Source organism: Eumetopias jubatus, unplaced genomic scaffold (assembly GCF_037043125.1).
Source record: "Eumetopias jubatus isolate StellerSeaLion01/CBP00866 unplaced genomic scaffold, mEumJub1_p1.0 scaffold_10, whole genome shotgun sequence".
Classification (NCBI taxonomy): Eukaryota; Metazoa; Chordata; class Mammalia; order Carnivora; family Otariidae; genus Eumetopias; species Eumetopias jubatus.
This window is the reverse complement of record NW_028274816.1, coordinates 125,150,388-125,169,623: the sequence shown is the minus strand read 5'-3', so window position 1 is coordinate 125,169,623 and position 19,236 is coordinate 125,150,388. Positions and strand designations below refer to the sequence as shown.

The window sequence follows — 19,236 nt, the reverse complement described above, 5'->3', positions numbered from 1 at the left end:
AAGCAGCCCCGGGACATTTTCCTCCTTAGCTCTTCTGGTCACTGAGGGCACGGGCTCTGTCCTGGCTGGACTCGTGCCGCAGGCAGATTCCTTGCTCTCTTTCAGGGGTCTGGCTGGACACTCTCACCAGAGCATCTCTGGTGACCTGTCCTAGGGAGGCTAGTGCTCTGACCAGGCGTCCAGGCCAATTAGGGAAGGCGGCGGCAGCTGGCCTGACAGTAGGGCATGATGGGCAGGCAGAACTCAGAGTCTGGAAGCTGGATCCGTCTGTCTCCACCCTGGTAGGGAGATGGCCCTTGGCATGGGGACCACGCACCGTGCTGATGCCTCATTTGTACCCCTAGGACAGAGCTCCACTTGAACCACTTGGCAGAGAACAATGTGTTTGGGATTGTGCCACTGGCCAAGGTAGGGGCCTATGGGGATGGGGTTGGCAGCCCTGGGCCTTGGGAGTAGGGGCCGCCTCAATGCCCCATTCGAGGAGCAGGATCCCGACTTCCGCCTGGAGGCTCTCCCTAGCCTCACCCTCCCTAGGGCCCAGCAGCATGGGGGCACGCCGGGAGGGACAGCCCCTCTGAGACGCGGGCCCGTCTGTCCCTGCAGCCTGAGGAGAAGCAGAAGGCGGCTCAGCAGTTCAGTAAGCTGCAGACCGCCATGAAGGTGTTGGGCATCTCCGCAGATGAACAGAAAGCCTGCTGGCTCATCCTGGCTGCCATCTACCACCTGGGGGCTGCAGGTGCCACCAAAGGTAACCTGCAGGGGTTCCTGGTGGCGTGGCTTGTCGCCCAGGAGAGCTTGTGGAGGCCCTGCCGCTCCGTTCGCCCTCACCCGGCATGGCCGTCTCTGTTAGCAGATACCCCTCTGTTGCTTGCGCCTCTTCCCAGCCCCCCACCTCGGAGCACAAGGCTCCGAGCACCCGGAGAAGCATCTCTGCCCCTGCACTTGGGCGGCAGTGATGCGGAGCCCTGTGAAGAGCAGGGGGGCGGCGGTTCCGAGGCCGAGGGGAAAGAGAAGGGCCCTAAGTCAGAGCAGTCCCCCTGAAATAACTCTCCTTCTTGTTCCCTTCCTGACAGAGGCCCCCGAGGAGCAAGCGGGTAACTGAATTTGGCCCCTCCCTGGGGGGTAGAGGCCGCCTTGTCCCGTCTTGGTGCTGGCCCTGGGCTCTCTCTGGCGACTGGGCTTGTTCTGTCCGAATGGGGGGGGACTGGCCTGGGAGGAGCCCCAGGTTGAGCAGGGAGAGGGCGCCTGCTGGCCGTGAGGCTTCTCAGCGTCCCAGGCCTAGCTGCTCTGACTCGTTTTGCCTCCAGATCCTGGGACCTCTCAGGATGCCCTCCGTGGGGGCCTAGATGGGGTAGGGTGGGCTTGCCATCTTGGGGCGTTCCGAGGCCGGTTTTCCCGGAGTCTTCTTCCCTTCCCTTCACTGGTTTGGTAGCCGGGGTCTCTTCCTCTTGCATGGCAGGGTGGAGACCACTAGGGGGCAGCAGGCACTGTGGTAACAAATGGGCTGCAGCTTCTGCACTTGGACTTGGGGGCTTGTGAATGGCTAGAGCTTGGTCTGGCTTCCAAGAGCTTTGCTGCCTTCCTCTGAGATTATGTTGAGGGGCGGGCACTCGGAGCACCTCTTCACCCCTTCCTCCCCTTCCTCAGAGGGCTCCTGCCTCTGAACGGCGCCTTGGGCTTTGGCTGCATCTTCTCTGAGATGTGAAGGGCCCCAGGCTGCTCAGCAGGAGCCAGAAAGCACCGGTGGGTGGGTGGGTGCACAGAGAGGCAGGCGGTTCGGTGTCAGGTTCCTTACGACCCCAGCAGGTGGCATCCCTGCCAAAGAGGAAGCAGGCTCTGAGTTAAAGTTGTCTCCAGACTGTGTAGGTGGGCAGGCGGGTAGGCGTGTGGCTGTGTCTTGAGGAAGTTCCTCCCGTCTGAGGAGGTGACGAGACCAGGTTTCCTATAACCCTGTACTCCGTCAGCACTGCCTGCAAGCACACAGATCTGGGTGTGTCCGCACAGGGACCCTGTTGAACAGGGTCTGTTACCTCCTCAGAGCTTCCAGTATTTTCCAGAGGATGTGTGCACGTGTGTGCACGTGTGTGTATGTGTACGTGTGTGGTGTCTTTGTAGGTGTGTGTGTGTGTGTGTGTGTGTGTGTGTCAGTGTGATTACACCCGTAAACATACTCCTTTGAGATTGTGTGTGTGTGCACTTGGGTATATTTTTGCGTCTCTGAGTCTGAATGTGGTTGTGTTTTCTCGCCTGCTCATCCTCACAAACCTCCCCCCCACACACACACCCCCCACGGTCCCTTCCCGTGGACCTGGCGGGTTCAGTTGATGACTGTTTGCTAACATGCTGTTTTTCTTTGCATGCTGCATGCTGGTCCTTTGCCTTACAGAAGCTGCTGAAGGTAAAACCTTATTTCTTGTTAGCTTTCCCTAATTGCGGTGATTAGACACATGTTGGCTGAGGCACGTCTGTCTGCCTGGGCTCTTCCCTTTCCCCTGTGGCTTCTTCCACTTCCCCGCTGTTGGGCCGTGGGGTGGTGGTGGTCTCCCCTGGCAGACTCCTGGAGGTAAGGGAGAGGGTCCTGCTGCATTCACGGAAGGGGGAGGCACTAGAACTCTCTCATGACGTGTCCCCCACAGGCACACGTGGCTCTTGTGCTCATCACAGCGGGGCTGGCTCATCCCCTGACTGTCCTTCCCCAGGTTGGCACCCCTGAGGCCAAGCCCTCTAGAAGAGAGGTTCAGAGCTGCCTGGGCGCCCTCTGGTGGCAGTGCTGTGGCGTTCCCTCCTCTTTTAGGACCTGTTGTTCTCTCCGCCCGCAAAGGACACAGGCGCTGGCTGTCTCTGTTTTGCCTAAAGCCCCTCTGGTGTCATTAGGGCTGGTTTTAACTCCAGAAGATGCTCGGTCCTCAGTTCTGGGCCATGGGAGCCAAAGGGCACAACAGTCATCAGATGGACTAAGGAGAAAGACCCAAGATGCCAGATCCTTTTTTTTCTACCCCGTAGCTGGGCGCAAGCAGTTTGCCCGCCACGAGTGGGCCCAGAAGGCCGCATACCTGTTGGGCTGCAGCCTGGAGGAGCTATCCTCAGCCATCTTCAAGCACCAACACAAGGGCGGCACGCTGCAGCGCTCCACCTCCTTCCGCCAGGGCCCCGAGGAGAGTGGCCTGGGAGATGGCACAGGTGCCCCGAGCCCCTTGGCTGCTGGATGTGATTGGGAGGCCCCATCCAGGCTTCATTGCTGTCTTCTCTGGAGTGGGGGAGGGAGACTGCTGGGGTGAATAGATGCTTCCGTCAGAGGGAGAGGCCCAGCCCCAGGGCCCCATGCTGATTTGACCCTGGGTGGCTAGAGAGCATAAGCCCATGGGGATCGCCAGGGGCAGGAGGTAGAGCGGATGCTCTTGCCCCACAGGCCCCAAACTGAGTGCACTGGAGTGCTTAGAAGGCATGGCGTCCGGCCTCTACAGTGAGCTCTTCACCCTTCTTGTCTCCCTGGTGAACAGGTGAGTGCCAGGCAGGGCCCAGGAGCTGCCCAGCCTCCTGCCATGACAAAGGGGGAGTTGATGGCTCTGTGCTGGTGGGATTGCTGAGGCAGCGCCCTTCTCCACCAGCAGAGGGCTCACTGTCCTCGCGGGCGAGGAGAGGCACGTCCTCCCTACGGGGATCCTGGGCATCTGGGCAGGGATGGAGATTTGGCTTGGGGCAGAACAGGGCCGCCGGGGCGCCACGGGCAGACCAGTGGGGTCTGTTCGGCGGTACTTCCCTGGCCAGCCCTGACCCAGGCTCTCCCTGTGAAGGGCTCTCAAGTCCAGCCAGCACTCACTCTGCTCTATGATGATTGTGGACACTCCGGGCTTCCAGAACCCTGAGCAGGGTGGGTCGGCCCGCGGAGCCTCCTTTGAGGAGCTGTGCCACAACTACGCGCAGGACCGGCTACAGAGACTCTTCCACCAGCGCACCTTTGTGCAGGAGTTAGAAAGATACAAGGAGGTAGCACTTGACCTTGCCTCTGCCTTGACCACCCCCCAGCCCCTGCCCACCCCCCCCACCCCCAGCCTCAGCTTCCTGGCACCCACAGGGAGGACGTGTGTGGAGAGGGAAGGCCCCACCTTCCCTGCTTTTGCTCTCTGGCATTTCTGTCTCCCCGTGCGCCCCGGAGTAGTGGTCTTGTCCTGCCCCAGACTATATCCTCACTGTGTAGACAGTTTGCTCTCAAAGAAGCTGCAGGCGCGTTCGGGGCCCCTGAGAGCCCCTCCTTGCCCACCCTCAAGGCACCTGCCTAGGCCCTGTGAATTGCCACCGCGCAGTTCCTGCCTCCTTGTGGGTCGGCCAGGCCTTCCCTGGCTCCCTGGCTCCCAGTCTATTAAGATGGTGATTGATCATGTAGGGCCCCTCCATGAAAGGGTGTTCCAGATGGGACAAGATCTAGAAACTCCACCTCGTGGGCAGGTGAGATGAATGAACTGGGGAGGATATTTATCTTGGCTGAGAGAAGATTCAGGAAGCAAATGACAGCAGTCTTCAGGCGGCTCAGGGATGATTGTGAAGTCGAGAGTAGGCTTACTCTGTATAGTCTCATCAACTGGTGTGAGTAACAGGAATGGGGGACTTTAGCTCAGTGTTAAAGAAGGTTAGAGGACTCGGGCACCTGGGTGGCTCAGTTGGTTAAGCGACTGCCTTCAGCTCAGGTCATGATCCTGGAGTCCCGGGATCGAGTCCCGCATCAGGCTCCCTGCTCGGCGGGGAGTCTGCTTCTCCCTCTGACCCTCCTCCCTCTCGTGCTCTCTATCTCTCATTCTCTCTCTCTCAAATAAATAAATAAATAAATAAATCTTTAAAAAAAAAAAAAAAAAAAAAAGAAGGTTAGAGGACTCTTAGCTGTCCGAAAAGGCCATGTGGTGCCTTGGGAGGTGGTGAACACTTGTCAGAGGGGCTGCTGGAGGGGAGGAGCTCCTGAGAGGGGTGGAAGGGCGGACTTGCTGGCCCAGCGCCCCTTCCTGGCCTTCAGCGTAGGGCGGCACCCCTCAAGGGGCCTGCGCTCACTACCCCTCTCCCGTCCCTCCTAGGAGAACATTGAGCTGGCATTTGACGACTTGGAGCCAGCCGTGGATGATTCTGTGGCAGCCGTGGACCAAGCCTCCCATCAGTCCCTGGTAGGAGTTGCAGCGAGGGCCTGGGCTGACCCTTTCTCCCCTTGTCTGTCCCTTCCCCTCAGTCGAACCCTTGCTGTGTAAGCCACCGTTGCATGGCTGGTCTGGCCCGGAAGGTAGCACTTCCTTCCGCCGTGGTGCAGTGAGAGCTCCAGGCCCCAGGTGTCCGAGCCATGCGGGGGGAGGCATACCTGCCCCCTCCTCCCCAGGCCCTATTCTGTGCCTGCCTGAGCCTCATGTGTGTCTGCCAGGAGCCTGGTGTCTCCTTCTTGGTGGTGAGGGCTGGGCTGGACCCAGAGGACAGAGTCATCCCTCCCACTGTCCCCAAAAGACTGGTGCAGCCAAGCAGAGTGGGTGAGGCGTCTGTGCAAATAGGGAATCTGTGCCTAGCTCCAAATATGAGCCCTCACCCCTCAACCTTCGGGGCAGGCTTTGTCACACTTTGGATGAGGATCTCGGGCACTTTGCTGCCTGGGGGCCTGGCTGGCCTGATGAGCACTTGGCATGTGCTGACTGTCTTCAGTTAGGGAAGTTTCAGAAGGCACTTTACTAGAGAATTGGCATTTTTGCTAGGCTGCCGCTCCCCATCTCTGCTTTGACCCCTGCCTCCTTCTCCATCTTCCTTGTGGGCAGGCCCTGCTGTGCTAACAAGGGGATGGGGCCCCAGGGAGAGTGAGTGTCCCCCTGGGACCAGTACTTAAAGTACCCAAGTTCCATGTCCCCCCACCCAGGGAAGCTGGCTTTTCTTTTCCTGACACCTGGGTTCCCAGCTGGCCTCCGTTGAGAGCCTTTGCCATTCCCAGGAGATGTGGGGAAGTCAGTCCCTGTGGCTTAGGAGGGGCAGCATGTCAGCGTGTTTGGATGGGCCTTGGCTATTCCTTCCTTTTCCTGCTCTCCCTGTCTGATGGACCTCGGCACCTCTGGGGACGGGGGCCCCTGCGTGCCGAGTCTGCCACTCGCTGTCCAGTGGCTTCATTGCCTAGTCCTGCCATGTAGCTCCAGCCACTCTGGGACCTTAGCTCCCCATCTGTCCCTGGCCACATTCAGCTTCCTCCTGGTAGTCACACTGACTCCCTTGGGCAGCCATGGGGTGGGGGGCGATGCAGGCAACTGGGTGCAAAGAGAAGGAAAAACGCTTTTCTTACTTCTCTTGTCCCCCCAAGTCCCGAAAGGGCCAGGAGGGAATGGGGTGTAAGGGAAGGTTCCGTCCTTCTTGCTCAGGGAAGTCTTGGAAATGCCACGGCAAAGGCCCCTTCAGCCCATATGCAGCCACAGGTCTAGTTCGTGTGGCCCGCGTAGGGTATTAGAAATCAGAATTCTCTTGGAAAGCTGGAGGCTTTACCAATGCTAGGCCTGTGTTCTTCCGGGACAGCAGTTGGCTGCAAGCTGATGGGCGGCCCTTCCCTGTAGATGGGGACACGTGCTATGCCATCACCCCGACTCTGCTCATTCCGGCTGTTACATCTCCTAAGCCACCCATCTTACGGTTTTGGCACTTGAGCTTCTGACCCTGCAGGAGTCCCACCTGCAGGGCTCGGAACCCTCTCGGGGATCCTCCCTGAGGGGATCCTCAGGGGGACCAGGCTTGACCCCACCGCTGTCGCTGGCTGAGAGCTTCCTTTGGGCCACGCCCCCTGCCCCGGGGCCTTCCAGAATTTTTATCTCAGTTAATCTGCCTGGGAGGCGATGCCCAGGTTGTGAGAACAACATGGGCTCACCCAAGGCCCTCGTGACTTCCAAGAGGACAAGGATGGTTCACGAGAAGCCTTCAGCCTTTGGTGACTCTGGACACAATTCCTGGGAAGGAGATTTTGCTGGGGGCTTCTCTCTCTAACCTCTGTCCGGCTCCCTCTTTCCCCTTGCTGCCCGGCTGCCCCACAACGTGTCAGCCAGGAGTGACAGGAGCTGCAGTGCGTGTGTGTATGTGTAGCACGTTTATGGTATGTGGTTGGGCCAGGGGCTCCGTGGCACACGGTGGCTTTTCTTCGCTTCTCCACAGGTCCGCTCGCTGGCACGCACCGACGAGGCGAGGGGCCTGCTCTGGCTATTGGAAGAGGAGGCGCTGGTGCCCGGGGCCACCGAGGACGCCCTCCTGGAGCGCCTTTTCTCCTACTATGGCCCCCGGGAAGGTGACAAGAAAGGTAGGTGGTACCCCTGGAGGGCTCTTTTGCTTCCTCTCCAGAGGACCCACTTATATGGGTCTAGGCAGTACTGCCTGGAAGGGCTCACTGAGTCCCTGGGCTTTTTTGGGGCCTGTGCCCTGATGATCTGAACCTTCCTTCTCCCCCGCTCAGGCCAAAGCCCCCTCCTGCGCAGCAGCAAACCACATCATTTTCTCCTGGGCCACAGCCATGGCACCAACTGGGTTGAGTACAATGTGGCTGGCTGGCTGAGCTACACCAAACAGAACCCGGCCACCCAGAACGCCCCCCGGCTCCTGCAGGACTCCCAGAAGTAAGAATACCACTCACCTGGCCCATGTCCCATCCCTGGGGCTGGTTTTGGGCTTCCTGGTGTCAGAGGCCCCCTCGCGAGCAGGGTTGATGGCCTCTGTTTCCTGAGAGGGGACAGCCAAGGCCATTTGGTCTGGAGGGCCTGGGGGTGACCTCCTGGAGTAGAAGTGGGATGGACACGGTTGGAGGGACCTGTAGTTTGAAATTTGAATGGCACCTCCATGTTCTTCAAAGAAGGCAGGAGTAACAAAAACAAAACAAAACTTTAAAAAATGGGGCGCCTGGCTGCCTTAGTCGGAAGAAGCGTGCAGCTCTTGATCCTGGGGTCATGATTTCAAGCCCCACATTGGGTGTAGAGATTACTAAAAAAAAAAAAAATAAATAAAGTAAGATCAAATAAAAACTTTAAAAGAAGGCAGGAGTAGCCTTAGAAACCCCTCAGTCACATAAGGCCTGTCATCCATTTTGTTTATTTAGCAGATAATTATTGGGCGCGTACTCTTTTATGTACCTGGCAGTAAATAAAACAAAACTCCTTGCCCAACTGGGGGTGGGGGGAGGCGGATAACAACCAGTAGATGTCATACGCAGATTATATGGTACGGTAGAGAGGGCTGGGCTCTAATCTCTCCTGCCACCCTGGACCTCTGCCCTCCCTAGTGATGGAGAAGAGATCACACTTCTGTCCCCCTCCCCCCCCCCCCACTGGTTTTCTCTTCTTCCTATTTGTAGATTTCCCTCCAGTTTCTCTCTAGGGTGTGGGGCATGCAGCCCCAGGCCCCTGGTCACGGCCATATGGGGGATTTGGGGGTGTCCTAGGACCTGGGAAGACACCCTCTACTAGTCTCTCAAAGTGACTGCCTTCCCTCCTTCACCCGTCCACCTCTGGTAGGAAAATCATCAGCAGCCTGTTTCTGGGCCGGGCAGGCAGCGCCACAGTGCTATCAGGCTCCATCGCAGGCTTGGAGGGCGGCTCACAGCTGGCGCTGCGCCGGGCCACCAGCATGCGGAAGACCTTCACGACAGGCATGGCGGCTGTCAAGAAGAAGTCACTGTGCATCCAGATTAAGCTGCAGGTGGTGAGTGTGCCTGCCCAGGCCCCATGGCCCTCTCGGGGCTCCTCTGGCCATTCTGGGGAGCACCCGGCTTACCCGGTACCCACTCAGCATCCCCCTCTGCTGGGTCCTCTGTTCCGTGCTGCCGCCTGAGTGGCCCCTCGGGCCTCATGAGGGTGGAGCTGCCAGGCTTGGCACGTCTTGGCCAGCGGCAGGACACCTGCCATCCTGCGAGGAGCGGAGATGCTGTCCTGGGCACGGGCCGGGACCCCAGAATCCACCGAGGCCTGTCCCTTTCCCTTTGGCAGGATGCCCTCATTGACACCGTCAAGAAATCAAAGCTGCACTTCGTGCACTGCTTCCTGCCTGTAGCAGAGGGCTGGGGCGGGGAGCCCCGTTCCGCATCCTCCCGCCGAGTCAGCAGCAGCAGCGAGCTGGACCTGCCCTCGGGAGACCACTGCGAGGCTGGGCTCCTGCAGCTGGACGTGCCCCTGCTGCGCGCCCAGCTCCGGGGCTCCCGCCTGCTGGATGCCATGCGCATGTACCGCCAAGGTGGGGCCTCCTTCCGTCTCCACTCCTGCTCCTGTTTTCTGGAGCCGTTCCTGCTCCTCCCCACCTTCCAAATGGGACCCGTGGGGCTAGAGGGGTGCTGCTCCCCTCCTGTCTCTGGTCTTGCCCTGGATCTCGTTTCTGCTGTGGTGCCTGCTCGGGGAGGGGCGGGGGTGGAGCGGGGAGCTGGGGGGTGGTCTCTCCAGCCCAGTCTGTTCCTTTCTCTTTTTCTTTCCACCTGGCTGACTCCCTTCTTCCTCCTCTCCCTTCTGTATTCCAGTCCTCTTCACCCCCTCCCCGCCCTGCCCCACAGGCTCTGTTCACACAACCACCCTCCCCCCTTCCCTGCTCTGCCCACAGCAGCCGACCTGTGCTCACCTAGAGCCTTCCGCTCAGTGACGCTAACTACCTCCGAGAGCAGGCTGGGCCATACCCCCCAATGAGAAATGAGGTGCTAAATCTTTCTGAGGTACTTAAAATTCCCAAGAAAGGTCAGCCAGATCCTTTTTATGGACCCATCTGGAGGAGGGATCGGAAAGGGTGAGAGTAATAGCACAGTTGACCCTTGCCCAACTTGGGTTTGAACTGTGTGGGCCCACTTTACAGGCGGGCTTTTTGTAGTACGGTAGGGTAAGTGTATTTTCTCTTCCTTCTGCCTTCCTTAATAACATTTGCTCTCCCCCAGCTCACTTTACCGTAACAATACAGTATGTCCTACACACCACCTACAGCAATGTGTTGTTTGTCGACTGCTTGTGTTATCAGTAAGGCCTCCGGTCAACAGTAGCTTATTAGTTGTTGAGTTTCGGGGGAATTAAAAGTTATATTTGGATATTCGACTGCACGGGGCGTGTAACTCATGTTGCTCAAGGGGCAACTGCTCAACATCATTAGAGCATTTATAGGCTCCCAGGCACCGTTCTGAACTCATCATACACATTACTCTTTTAATCCCCACAGCCATCTCATGAGATGCTGGTACTATGACAGTCGTCAGATGAGGAGACTGAGGCTCAGAGAGGTTAAGTAGCTTGCCCAAGGTCACACAGCTCATGAGTGGCAGAGTGAGATTTGACCCACGTGGAGCAGCTTCCGAGTTCATGCCTCTCGAGTGGGATTTTGTTTGCCTGAGAAGTTATAGGCTGCCAGATTTCTGTCCTTTTTTGCTTTGATAGGAGAACTGGCAGGATCCTACCCGCCCATAGCCAGGTCCCCTTGAGGCACCCCCATGGACATCATCACTTTTCCTTAGCAGTCAAAGCCGCAGAACAGGCTCCCTGCCCTGCTCGAAATAAATCATCGATCTGTCCCCACGTCTTGATATGGAGTTGGTGTTTATTATTTCAAAACCAGATTGTTACCGCTCTGAACCGAAATCAATGTGCTTTACTCAAACAAGCAGATCGATGAGGCCAGCAGCAGCAGGCCCCCCTCCCCTCGCCCAGCCCCCAGCCACCATCGATAGCGCTGATGATTAATTAAGATGCCAGGCGTCCAGACCTGCTATCCTGGCCCATCAATTTAATTGCAGTTCAGATACAATCAATAGCTCACTTTGTCTTGGCCCCTCAGCGGCCCCCACCTCCTGTTTCAATTATCGGGCACATGCATCAGCCTCATCTCCCAGTTGGAGGGTTTCCCAGAGCTAGTGAGGCTGGTGTCGTGGAGGGAGCCCCCGACGGGCTCTCGAGAGCCCGGGTTTGGAGTCCAACTCTGCCTCCAGCTGCAGCCTTTGTGACCTTGAGCCAGCCCGTCAGTCCACCTCTTTGGCCTCAGTTCCCAGGCCTGGAAGATGAGTTGGATCTGGTCTAAGACCCCTTTTCAGTTTGAAGTTCTGTGAACGTGTATGAGCGGGTCTCTCAGGCCTCCACTGTGGTGGTGGGCGCTCTGGTGCCCTCAGGTGGCTCAGGATGACCTCCTACCAGCCACCATCCCGACCTTGCTCCAAGCCTGAAGCCATCTGACCTTTGTCCTGGCCTCAAGCCTATACAGCAGGGAGGTCTCTGCTCGAGGTAGTGCTCTTCAGGGAAAGAGAATCCAGAAGTCTTTGGGTCACCCGGCCTAGGGCTCAAGGTCAGGGTGGGAGCAGGAAGGGTACCCCTTCCGTATTCTGCTTCAGGGGACTGGGGAAAGGAAGGAGCATTTTACTGAACACCCACCACGTGAGCCAAGCCGTGCTTTCCACATATTTTCTCATTCAAACCCCATGACTACCGTGCAAGGTAAGCGGCAGGTCCCCCCTTGAAAGATGAGGAAAGCAAGAGTCAGAGATGTTGAGTGACTCGTCACATGGTGCCAAGAGCCAGGGCCGGGATTCCGACCCCAAGCCCCTGCCCTTTTCCTCTCGGCTGCTCTCTGTGGCCCGTTTTTCTTTTTCCTTGTTAAGTCCTGAAGACACTGTTCTTTCTGGGTCTAGCAGAGTCATAGACTTGGAGGCTAGAAAGCATCTCTTTTCTCCATAGCATTCCTTCCAGGTGGGCAGCCGTCCTCTGTTCGCACACCTCACTGACAAGGCACTTGCTTCTAAAGGAACCCGTTCCCGTTGTAACCTTGCAGCCCCGTGGGAGGGCAGCCCTAACTATCCTGCAGACTCCTGTCCCGTACCCCTGCCTCTTCCTCCCGCACCTCCTTTCCCAGGTCTGCCTCAGCCTCAGGCTCTCCTCCCCCAGCAGCTTCTGCCCTTTCCGGTAACTGTGTCCGAGTGCGAACTGGCTCTGGGCTGCCCTCTCTCTAGGTTACCCTGACCACATGGTGTTTTCCGAGTTCCGCCGCCGCTTCGACGTCCTGGCCCCACACCTGACCAAGAAACATGGGCGCAACTACATCGTGGTGGATGAGAGGCGGGTAGGTCTGGGCCCCAGAGCCCTACCAGACCCCCTTGCTTCTGCTCGGACCCCTCCGAGCAGCTGCCCCTCCCTGCCTAGAGAGAGCCCGGCTGGCCCGTGCTCCTGCTCCTGGTTTTGGCCACCCGGGGCCAGCACAGGGGCGCGTGGCAGCCAAGCTGGGATGGTGGGGAGAAGGCAGCCTGGGGTGTGGCCTGTAGGAGTCAGAGAAGACTCACCCTCTTTGGAGGCCAGAGTTGGGGGTCTCTGCTCTCTGGTGAGCTAGCCATCTAAGAGCCTCCCAGGAGGCAGATAAGAGCTCGTGTTTTAGGTGTTACCACTGGTATCCCCTGGGCCCTTCGGCCTTAACTTCCACATCAGGGATGGTTCCTGCAGCAGGAAGCTGTCCAGGGGTGGGGCAAGCATCCCTCCTCAGGGCAAGATTGATATGGCAAGACCTTCCGGTGCCAGGGTAAGCTGAAGGCTCCCAGGCCCCTTGTCAGCACAGGTTGCTGAAAACAGGGCTGTCACCACCCAGAGGCAGCTCCTCAGAGAGCCAGAGGGCTCCTTGAGCAGAGGAAGCCTCCTTCCCCGTGCTCTGGCCTCAGGCGCCCGGCCTGACTCTGAAGGCATCTCAGACCTTGGGATGATTTCCCTAAGAGGGAGAATGCTCTGCAGAATGGGGCAGAAAGCCCCCTTCCCCTTGCCTCCTGAGTCACAGGCCCACATTCCTGGAGGCCTCAAAAACTTCCCTCCATCCAGGACCTGCCAGTGTCCTGGGCGACGTTGGTGTGCGTGTAGATGACCCACCCCACAACCCCCTTCTCTCTGACCCCTGACTTTTATTCCAGCCTCCCACTCACAGCTACACCCAGATCTTGTCACCCCTGGAAATGCTTCACCTCGGAAATCTTCAATTCCATCATGGCCTTCCCTGCCCACAGCCTCCTAACCTGTGCACCTCACTTCTCTCCTCCTCTCAGGACACCTGCTCTTTGACTCTGTTGAGACCTCTCATGTCTGGACCCCACTGCGTTTTCTCTGCTCTGTCCATTCCCTTCTGACTTTCTTTTCTTCTCGCCTCAATGCCATGGTCCTGCCCTCCGGTCACTTGGCCTTCATCACCCTCAGCTCTCCTGTGCCTCCTGGGGCACCTGCCCTGCCCAACCCCCACACTGAAGGGCCAGCCTCCGGGCATCTGTGCTCCTCGGTTTGGGTTTCCCAAGGGCTAGGGGAGAAAATTACGCAACTGGGTGGACTTGAAGTCCTACAGGTGCATGGTCTCCAGCCTCAACTGGGCCCTTGCCATGGCCCAGCATGTTTCTCATATGCCCCATCCTTCCCTGGCCCCTATGCCAAGCCCCTTCCCTGCTGTTCTGTTCTCCGTCTTTCTCCTCCAGTCCCCTGCTACCCTGCCTACCCAGGTCATCTGCCCAGCAATTGACCTTGCCTCTAACCGGTCATAAAATTGAGGCTCCAACTTCCTCCACTGCCTTGTGGACTCTTGTCTTCGGGTGCCTTCTTGCTCAGCCCTCCTGTCTGGCTGGGAGGGGTGTCCCTCCCCTCGACCAATCCCTTCCTCCTGTGCTTTGGAATCCATTCCCGGGGGCTCCCTGGAGGCCCGCTCCATCCGCGCTAACTGTTCTCTCTCTCCCATTTCTTCTTCAGCCTCTCCTCCGCTGGCTCTTTCCTCTCAGCGGAAAAACATCCTGCAGATAGTGTGCTTGGAAAGGAGCCTCCCATCAACGCTCTCTCACGCCAGACAGTTGTCTGTCGCTCGCCTGCCCCCTCCCCGCCGCCGCCACCCGTCCCTCCGCCCCGCCACCCTGGGCCCGGTCTTCTGTCGCCCATCGAGCTGATGGCCACCTTACTGTGCTTCTTGGCAACATCTGACTCTCTTGACAACTCTGTTCTCTGCTCAGCTTCCTTGCTGCCATTCCTGGCTTTGCCTTTGTCCCCCCGAGCATCCCTTCTTCTGCCGGCCCCTGAAGTAAAGGTCTCTCTCTTCCTTAAGACGCTGTCCTTGGCCGTCTGTGCTTTCTAGTCTACAGCCTCTCCCCGGCCAGCCTCATTCACACCCATCGCTTCAATTACCGCATACATATTGACGACTCCTAGATCAATACCTGTAGCCTAGGCCTCTCTCCTGAACCTCAGACGTGCATTTCTATCTGGCTGCTTTCTGGACTTTTCTACCTGCATGCCTCAAACTCAGCACGTTCAGACCACACCGATTCCATCCCCTCCCCAACCTACTCTGGCTCTTCCGTTTCCTACCTTGGAGAGTGGCACCATTATCTGTTTAGCTACATAAGTGAGAAACCCCGGTGCTGTGGTGCCCCTAGATTCCTCCCTGTCGGCTGCCCTGCCCCCTCTATCTCCTTCACATCTCTGGCACTTCCGCCTCTTTCTTCCCTTTGGGTCAGGCTCTGGCCTTCTCTCCTCTGAGTTCCTGCAGTAGCTGCCTGAGGGGGGGGTCTCCGTCCATTCTCCCCTCATGTGCCAGGGGGGATCCCTGGAAAATGCAGATCCGATCCTCTTCCTCCTTGACCGAACCCTCCAGGGGCTCCCAGCGCACGCGGGCGCCCCACTCTTTGGCTACTGCCCACCTTTCTAGTTGTACCTTAACTGTCCTCCCCCCTTCCCTCCTGAACTACCTGGTTTCCTCAGCCCTTTCTCTTGTCTTGTGCTTCCATGCCTTTGCTCGCGCTCGTCCGTCTGCCCGAAATGCCCTCTCCCCAGCTTTGGCTAGTTCTTCCTTGTAACTGAAGACTTGGCACAAGCTACACCTCACCTCCTCCAGGATGCCTTTCATGGTCCCTTGTGTGACTTAGGTGCCTCCTCCTCTGTGTACTTCACTAATTCGCTTGTCTCCCTCCCCAGCAAAGACAGCTTATTGCTCTGGTAGTCATCCTTACGTCCCCAGAAACTAACCTAGGGCCTGACAGTGTGGAAGCCCACCGAAAGTGCTTGTTGAATGAGTAACAGACTGCCTCCACGGAGGCCCAGGAAGGACTCGTGCCTGGGCGAAGCCCTGCGTGGAGACGGGGGCGGCCCCTGGCCTCCCTGACAGCGGCGTCTCTCTGCAGGCGGTGGAAGAGCTGCTGGAGTCCTTGGACCTGGAGAAGAGCAGCTGTTGCCTGGGCCTGAGCCGGGTGAGTGGTCACTGCAGGAGGGCGGTAGGGCCCGGCCCTCACTCTGGTCGCCCTGTCCCAGTGGCTGGCCCTCCCCTTCTGACTTCCCTCCCTCTGAATAACCGACTCATTCAGAGCCATGAACACCCCTGTGACGTCGGGAGGGGGAGTGGGTTGGAAGGTGGCCCTGAACTTGGCCTGAGTCCCGGTGTGGGGAGTGGGGAAGACAGAAAGGAGGAAAGCTGGACAAAGCAGGAAGGCAGTAGGCAGAGTGTTCCAGAGGCGCCCCCGCTCCCGGGGCCGCCAGGGTCCCAGAAGGGCAAGCAGGATGCGGTAAGGCTGTGCTCCCACCACCTGCCCACAAGCCCAGTTCCTCACCTGAATGGAACGTGGTGTCTGAAGGGCAGGCACGCCTGGGCCCAGGTGCCAGTCTGCTGCATCACTCCACGCCAAAGGGTCAGGCGAGCGTCCCTCCCACGGGCAGGAGGCCTGCTCTCCTCTCTCTCCTCAGACTGGAAGCCTGGACGGGTGGCTTCCACGTATGTGCTCCAAGGGCCGTGGTGGGAGGGAGGGTGTTTGGGAGCCAAGGAGGGGATTCCGAACCTCTCTCCACCTGTCAGCAGGGAAGGAGGGACCTCCGGGTGCCGGGGCTTCGTGGGGAGTGTGAGGTGGACGCGGATGCTCGCAAAAAAAGGCTTGATGTCGCTTGTCCGCTCTGTTCTCTCGTTCTGTCTTCCGAGTCACAGTCTTGCCCCTTCGCTTTCCCATCCCCTGGCTGTATCTTTGTCTCTGCTGGTTCTCCCCTCTCCTTTTGGCCCTGGCAGTTCCTGGCTCTGTCATTTTCTGTGTCTTTCCTTGTTCTCTGGGTGTTCTGTGGTCTCATTCTTTCCGTGTCATTTTTCTGGGTTTGGTCTCTTGCTGGGTCTGACTCAACCTCTCCCCATCCCCAGCTATCTGTCAGCTCAGGGGCTGCCGGCTGAGCTTCCTCCCTGGGAAGCCGGCTGTCAGAGGCTTCGCTTCAGCCTCTTGGTCTCTTGGGCGGGCTCCTGCCCCTTCAGCAGGCTGGGCTGCTGCTGGCTGGCCCTGGGGTGGCACCTCCTCCAAGGCATGTCTTGGGCAGGAGAGGGCCTGTACAGGCTGGTCCTCTTGCCAGCTAACATCTCAGACCCTCCGCTTCATCCCAGGTGCCTGGCCAAGGCGGACAAGCCGCAGGGCCCACTCAAGCTCAGAGAGAAATTAGGGGCAAAGTTGGATGTTTGCTCACATCTGATTTGGGAGAGAAATTCCGGGGCCTCTAGGCTGTGGTTGGACTGGCTGGTGAGCAGAGATTCCGTGTGTTCGTCGTATTGCTTCAGAGGAGGGGGTCGCAGTCTGAGCCCACGGGACCCTGAGGGTTCGGGCAGGGTGTTGGAGGATCTTGAGAGCCTCCTGATATTGTTTGTAAAATTTGTATGGATGAGTCTGTTGGGGAAGGAGAGGGCCCTGAGCTTTCACCCAATACTCAAAAGGACTCTTAACCCCACTAAGGTACAGCTGCATGAGAGAGGTCTCAGGCTCCCCGCCCCGGTCCTGAGGCCATCTTTTCTCTTCTCATTGTGAGACACTGAGAATGGGGGCCACTCTCCAGCCCCTAGCCTGCCACCTCCCTTCTCCTGCCTTCGTCAGACCAGCTATGTGCCCTGACCACTAGCCCCTGTGTCTGCCTCCTGGGGGACTTGGATATTGCCCACCCCCTGGTGGAATCTCAAGCTCACACATTGTGAGAAATCAAGGCGCGGGTAGGGCTTGAGGCCCATGGGAGACCCCAGGCACTCAGCGCGAGTGTGGGATTTGGGGAAGCAAGCGTTGCTGAGGACCTGAGCTGGCTTTCTCCTAGGCCAGCCCCAGGGGACCAGGTTTCTGTGCGGTCGCCAGAGGCAAAGCTTTCTCAGCAGAAAGTGTAGGCTTTCTCTCCACTTACTCCCTGAAGGGAGGCCTAGGGACACTGTACAGACTGGCTCTGAGTGTTTCCCGTGCTCTTTGCCCCACAGAAGGGAATTTTCTGTGTTCTGGGCAGGGTGGAGGTGGGCACACACCTAGGTGTCTCTTTGCCCTCTGTGAGGATCCCAGAGTCTTCTCTCATCTATGTATTTCCCCCTCTTCTCTTAGCAGGGAAGACTTTACCCAGCCCCAGTTCAGAGCACCAAAGAGCGAGAGGAAATTCTGGCTGTGGGGGCGCCCAGCTGGTTCCTCTCCCGTCTGCCCTCCAGCCCCCAAACCTGTAGGACAGGTCCCTTGATTGGGCCAGCCCCCGCCCACCCCCCTGGCTTTTCTGTGAGCTGAAACCTGGGTGTGTGTGTGTGGGGGTGGGATGCTGGCACATGAAAGAGGAGGCTGTCTGAGAGGAGCCGGAGTGGGGAGGGGGCCCCACCCTTTCTGTGCACACGGCTTCTGGAACTTTCTCTCCTCACAGACATTCACCCCATCCACTTGGCCTGATCCCAGGCAGCTGGCACCTGCGGTTGGGCCCTCCGGTGGGCTGTGGGCATAGGGCGCACGGACAGTGTTGCTGGCGGTCCTGCGGGAAGAAACCACCATAGATGTTGCTGAGGGGTGTCCTGTCCCCCATTTGACTGTGGCTGCTTTATGCCCTCTTGTCCCAGATACCTTCCCTTGGACTTCCCTCTCCTTTTAGCTCTCTTTGAACCGAGGTTTCTCACCTTACTCCTCCTCTTCCGGAGAAACCTCCCCAGCCCCTGGCCTGGGCCCCCTCCCTCAGCCTTACTGGGGCCTCTCCTTGCTCCTTCCCTCCTCTCTTGTTCCCTTGGATTTTCAGGTTCTTCCCAGGGCCGAGGACCGCCTCCCCGGCCTGCTGGTGTCCTGTGCCCCCAGCCCATCTCCCGCCTTCATCTGGCCTGCTTCCCCACAGGTGTTCTTCCGGGCCGGCACGTTGGCGCGGCTGGAGGAGCAGCGGGATGAGCAAACCAGCAGGAACCTAACCCTGTTCCAGGCGGCCTGCAGGGGCTACCTGGCCCGCCAGCACTTCAAGAAGAAAAAGGTGCTGTTCCAGGGTATCTCTGTCCCACTCCCCAGCCTAGATGGCAGAGCAGAGGTCCCGGGGTGGGGTGGGGGTGGGGGGTTCAAGGGAACATGCTGGGGCAGGAGGCTGGTCTTGGGACCAGGAGTTATTGTCACCTGGGGGAGAAGAAGCAGGGACCTCCCGGGGCCACCATGCCCTGGGCCAGGGTGGGGAATGGGCAGCTCCTTGGTGCCAGCGAGCGTGCTGGTGATGCCCAGCACTGGGGCCATGGGGCCTGGTCCTGGGGCTCGGAGTGGGGGGCAGCGCCTAGACGAAGGTGGGCTCTGGATCACAGGCTCCTCCATGAAGATTAAGGAGCTGTGTCAGCGACTCCTTTTCTTATTAGTAAGTCCATAAAACAGCCAGCACCACCGCCTCTTGTGTTTCAGCAAGATTAGGTTTTATAGCACATCGAGGCCAGGGTGCTGGAAATAATCAGGCAGCAAATAAAGCAGATGAAATTATTCCTAATGACGGCAGAGCGGTTAGTGCCCGGTGCGGTGTTCCCAGGGCTAGGCTCTCTGCCGCCCACTCTCGGAGGGATGGGGAGAGGCTGGGAGCGAGGGCTGGGTGGCCAGAGGCATCAGGTGGCCAGAGGAGCAGGGGGGTCGGGGGAGTCCTGGTTGGAGGGCTTGGGCCTGAGAGCCCCTGCTGTGCATCACCCTCCCCCCCCAACTTAGATCCAGGACCTGGCCATTCGCTGTGTGCAGAAGAACATCAAGAAGAACAAAGGGGTGAAGGACTGGGCCTGGTGGAAACTCTTTACCACTGTGCGGCCCCTCATCGAGGTACAGCTGTCCGAGGAGCAGATCCGGAACAAAGACGTACGTAACAGCTCAGGAAGGGCCAAGTCGTTGGAAAAGGACTAGTTCATCCCTGTGGGCAGAAAGTCTTGCTGGCTTGTCTTGGGCTCCCAAGCGCTCTTTATTTAGTCCAGAGAGCCGATGTCCTTGAACGATACCCGTCAAAGAGAAGGTATCTCTCTGGGGCGCTGGCTAAGCTGCTGGGTAGCTTCTTG

General features: G+C 58.5%; 1 protein-coding gene across 6 annotated transcripts in view; it reads left to right on the top strand.

Moving 5' to 3' along the window:
- Positions 1–19,236, top strand: part of MYO18A (myosin XVIIIA) — a 94,783-nt gene that overhangs the window by 51,271 nt on the left and 24,276 nt on the right. For all 6 annotated transcript variants that reach the window (XM_088028396.1, XM_088028395.1, XM_088028399.1 and 3 more), the window contains 14 exons: positions 345–408; positions 604–748; positions 3,004–3,180; positions 3,410–3,500; positions 3,795–3,987; positions 5,064–5,150; positions 7,147–7,288; positions 7,442–7,601; positions 8,493–8,679; positions 8,964–9,207; positions 11,939–12,048; positions 15,116–15,181; positions 18,069–18,197; positions 18,899–19,042. In XM_088028396.1, coding sequence (XP_087884522.1) covers positions 345–408; positions 604–748; positions 3,004–3,180; positions 3,410–3,500; positions 3,795–3,987; positions 5,064–5,150; positions 7,147–7,288; positions 7,442–7,601; positions 8,493–8,679; positions 8,964–9,207; positions 11,939–12,048; positions 15,116–15,181; positions 18,069–18,197; positions 18,899–19,042 — 1,939 coding nt within the window. The remainder of the gene's footprint in view (positions 1–344; positions 409–603; positions 749–3,003; positions 3,181–3,409; positions 3,501–3,794; positions 3,988–5,063; positions 5,151–7,146; positions 7,289–7,441; positions 7,602–8,492; positions 8,680–8,963; positions 9,208–11,938; positions 12,049–15,115; positions 15,182–18,068; positions 18,198–18,898; positions 19,043–19,236) is intronic.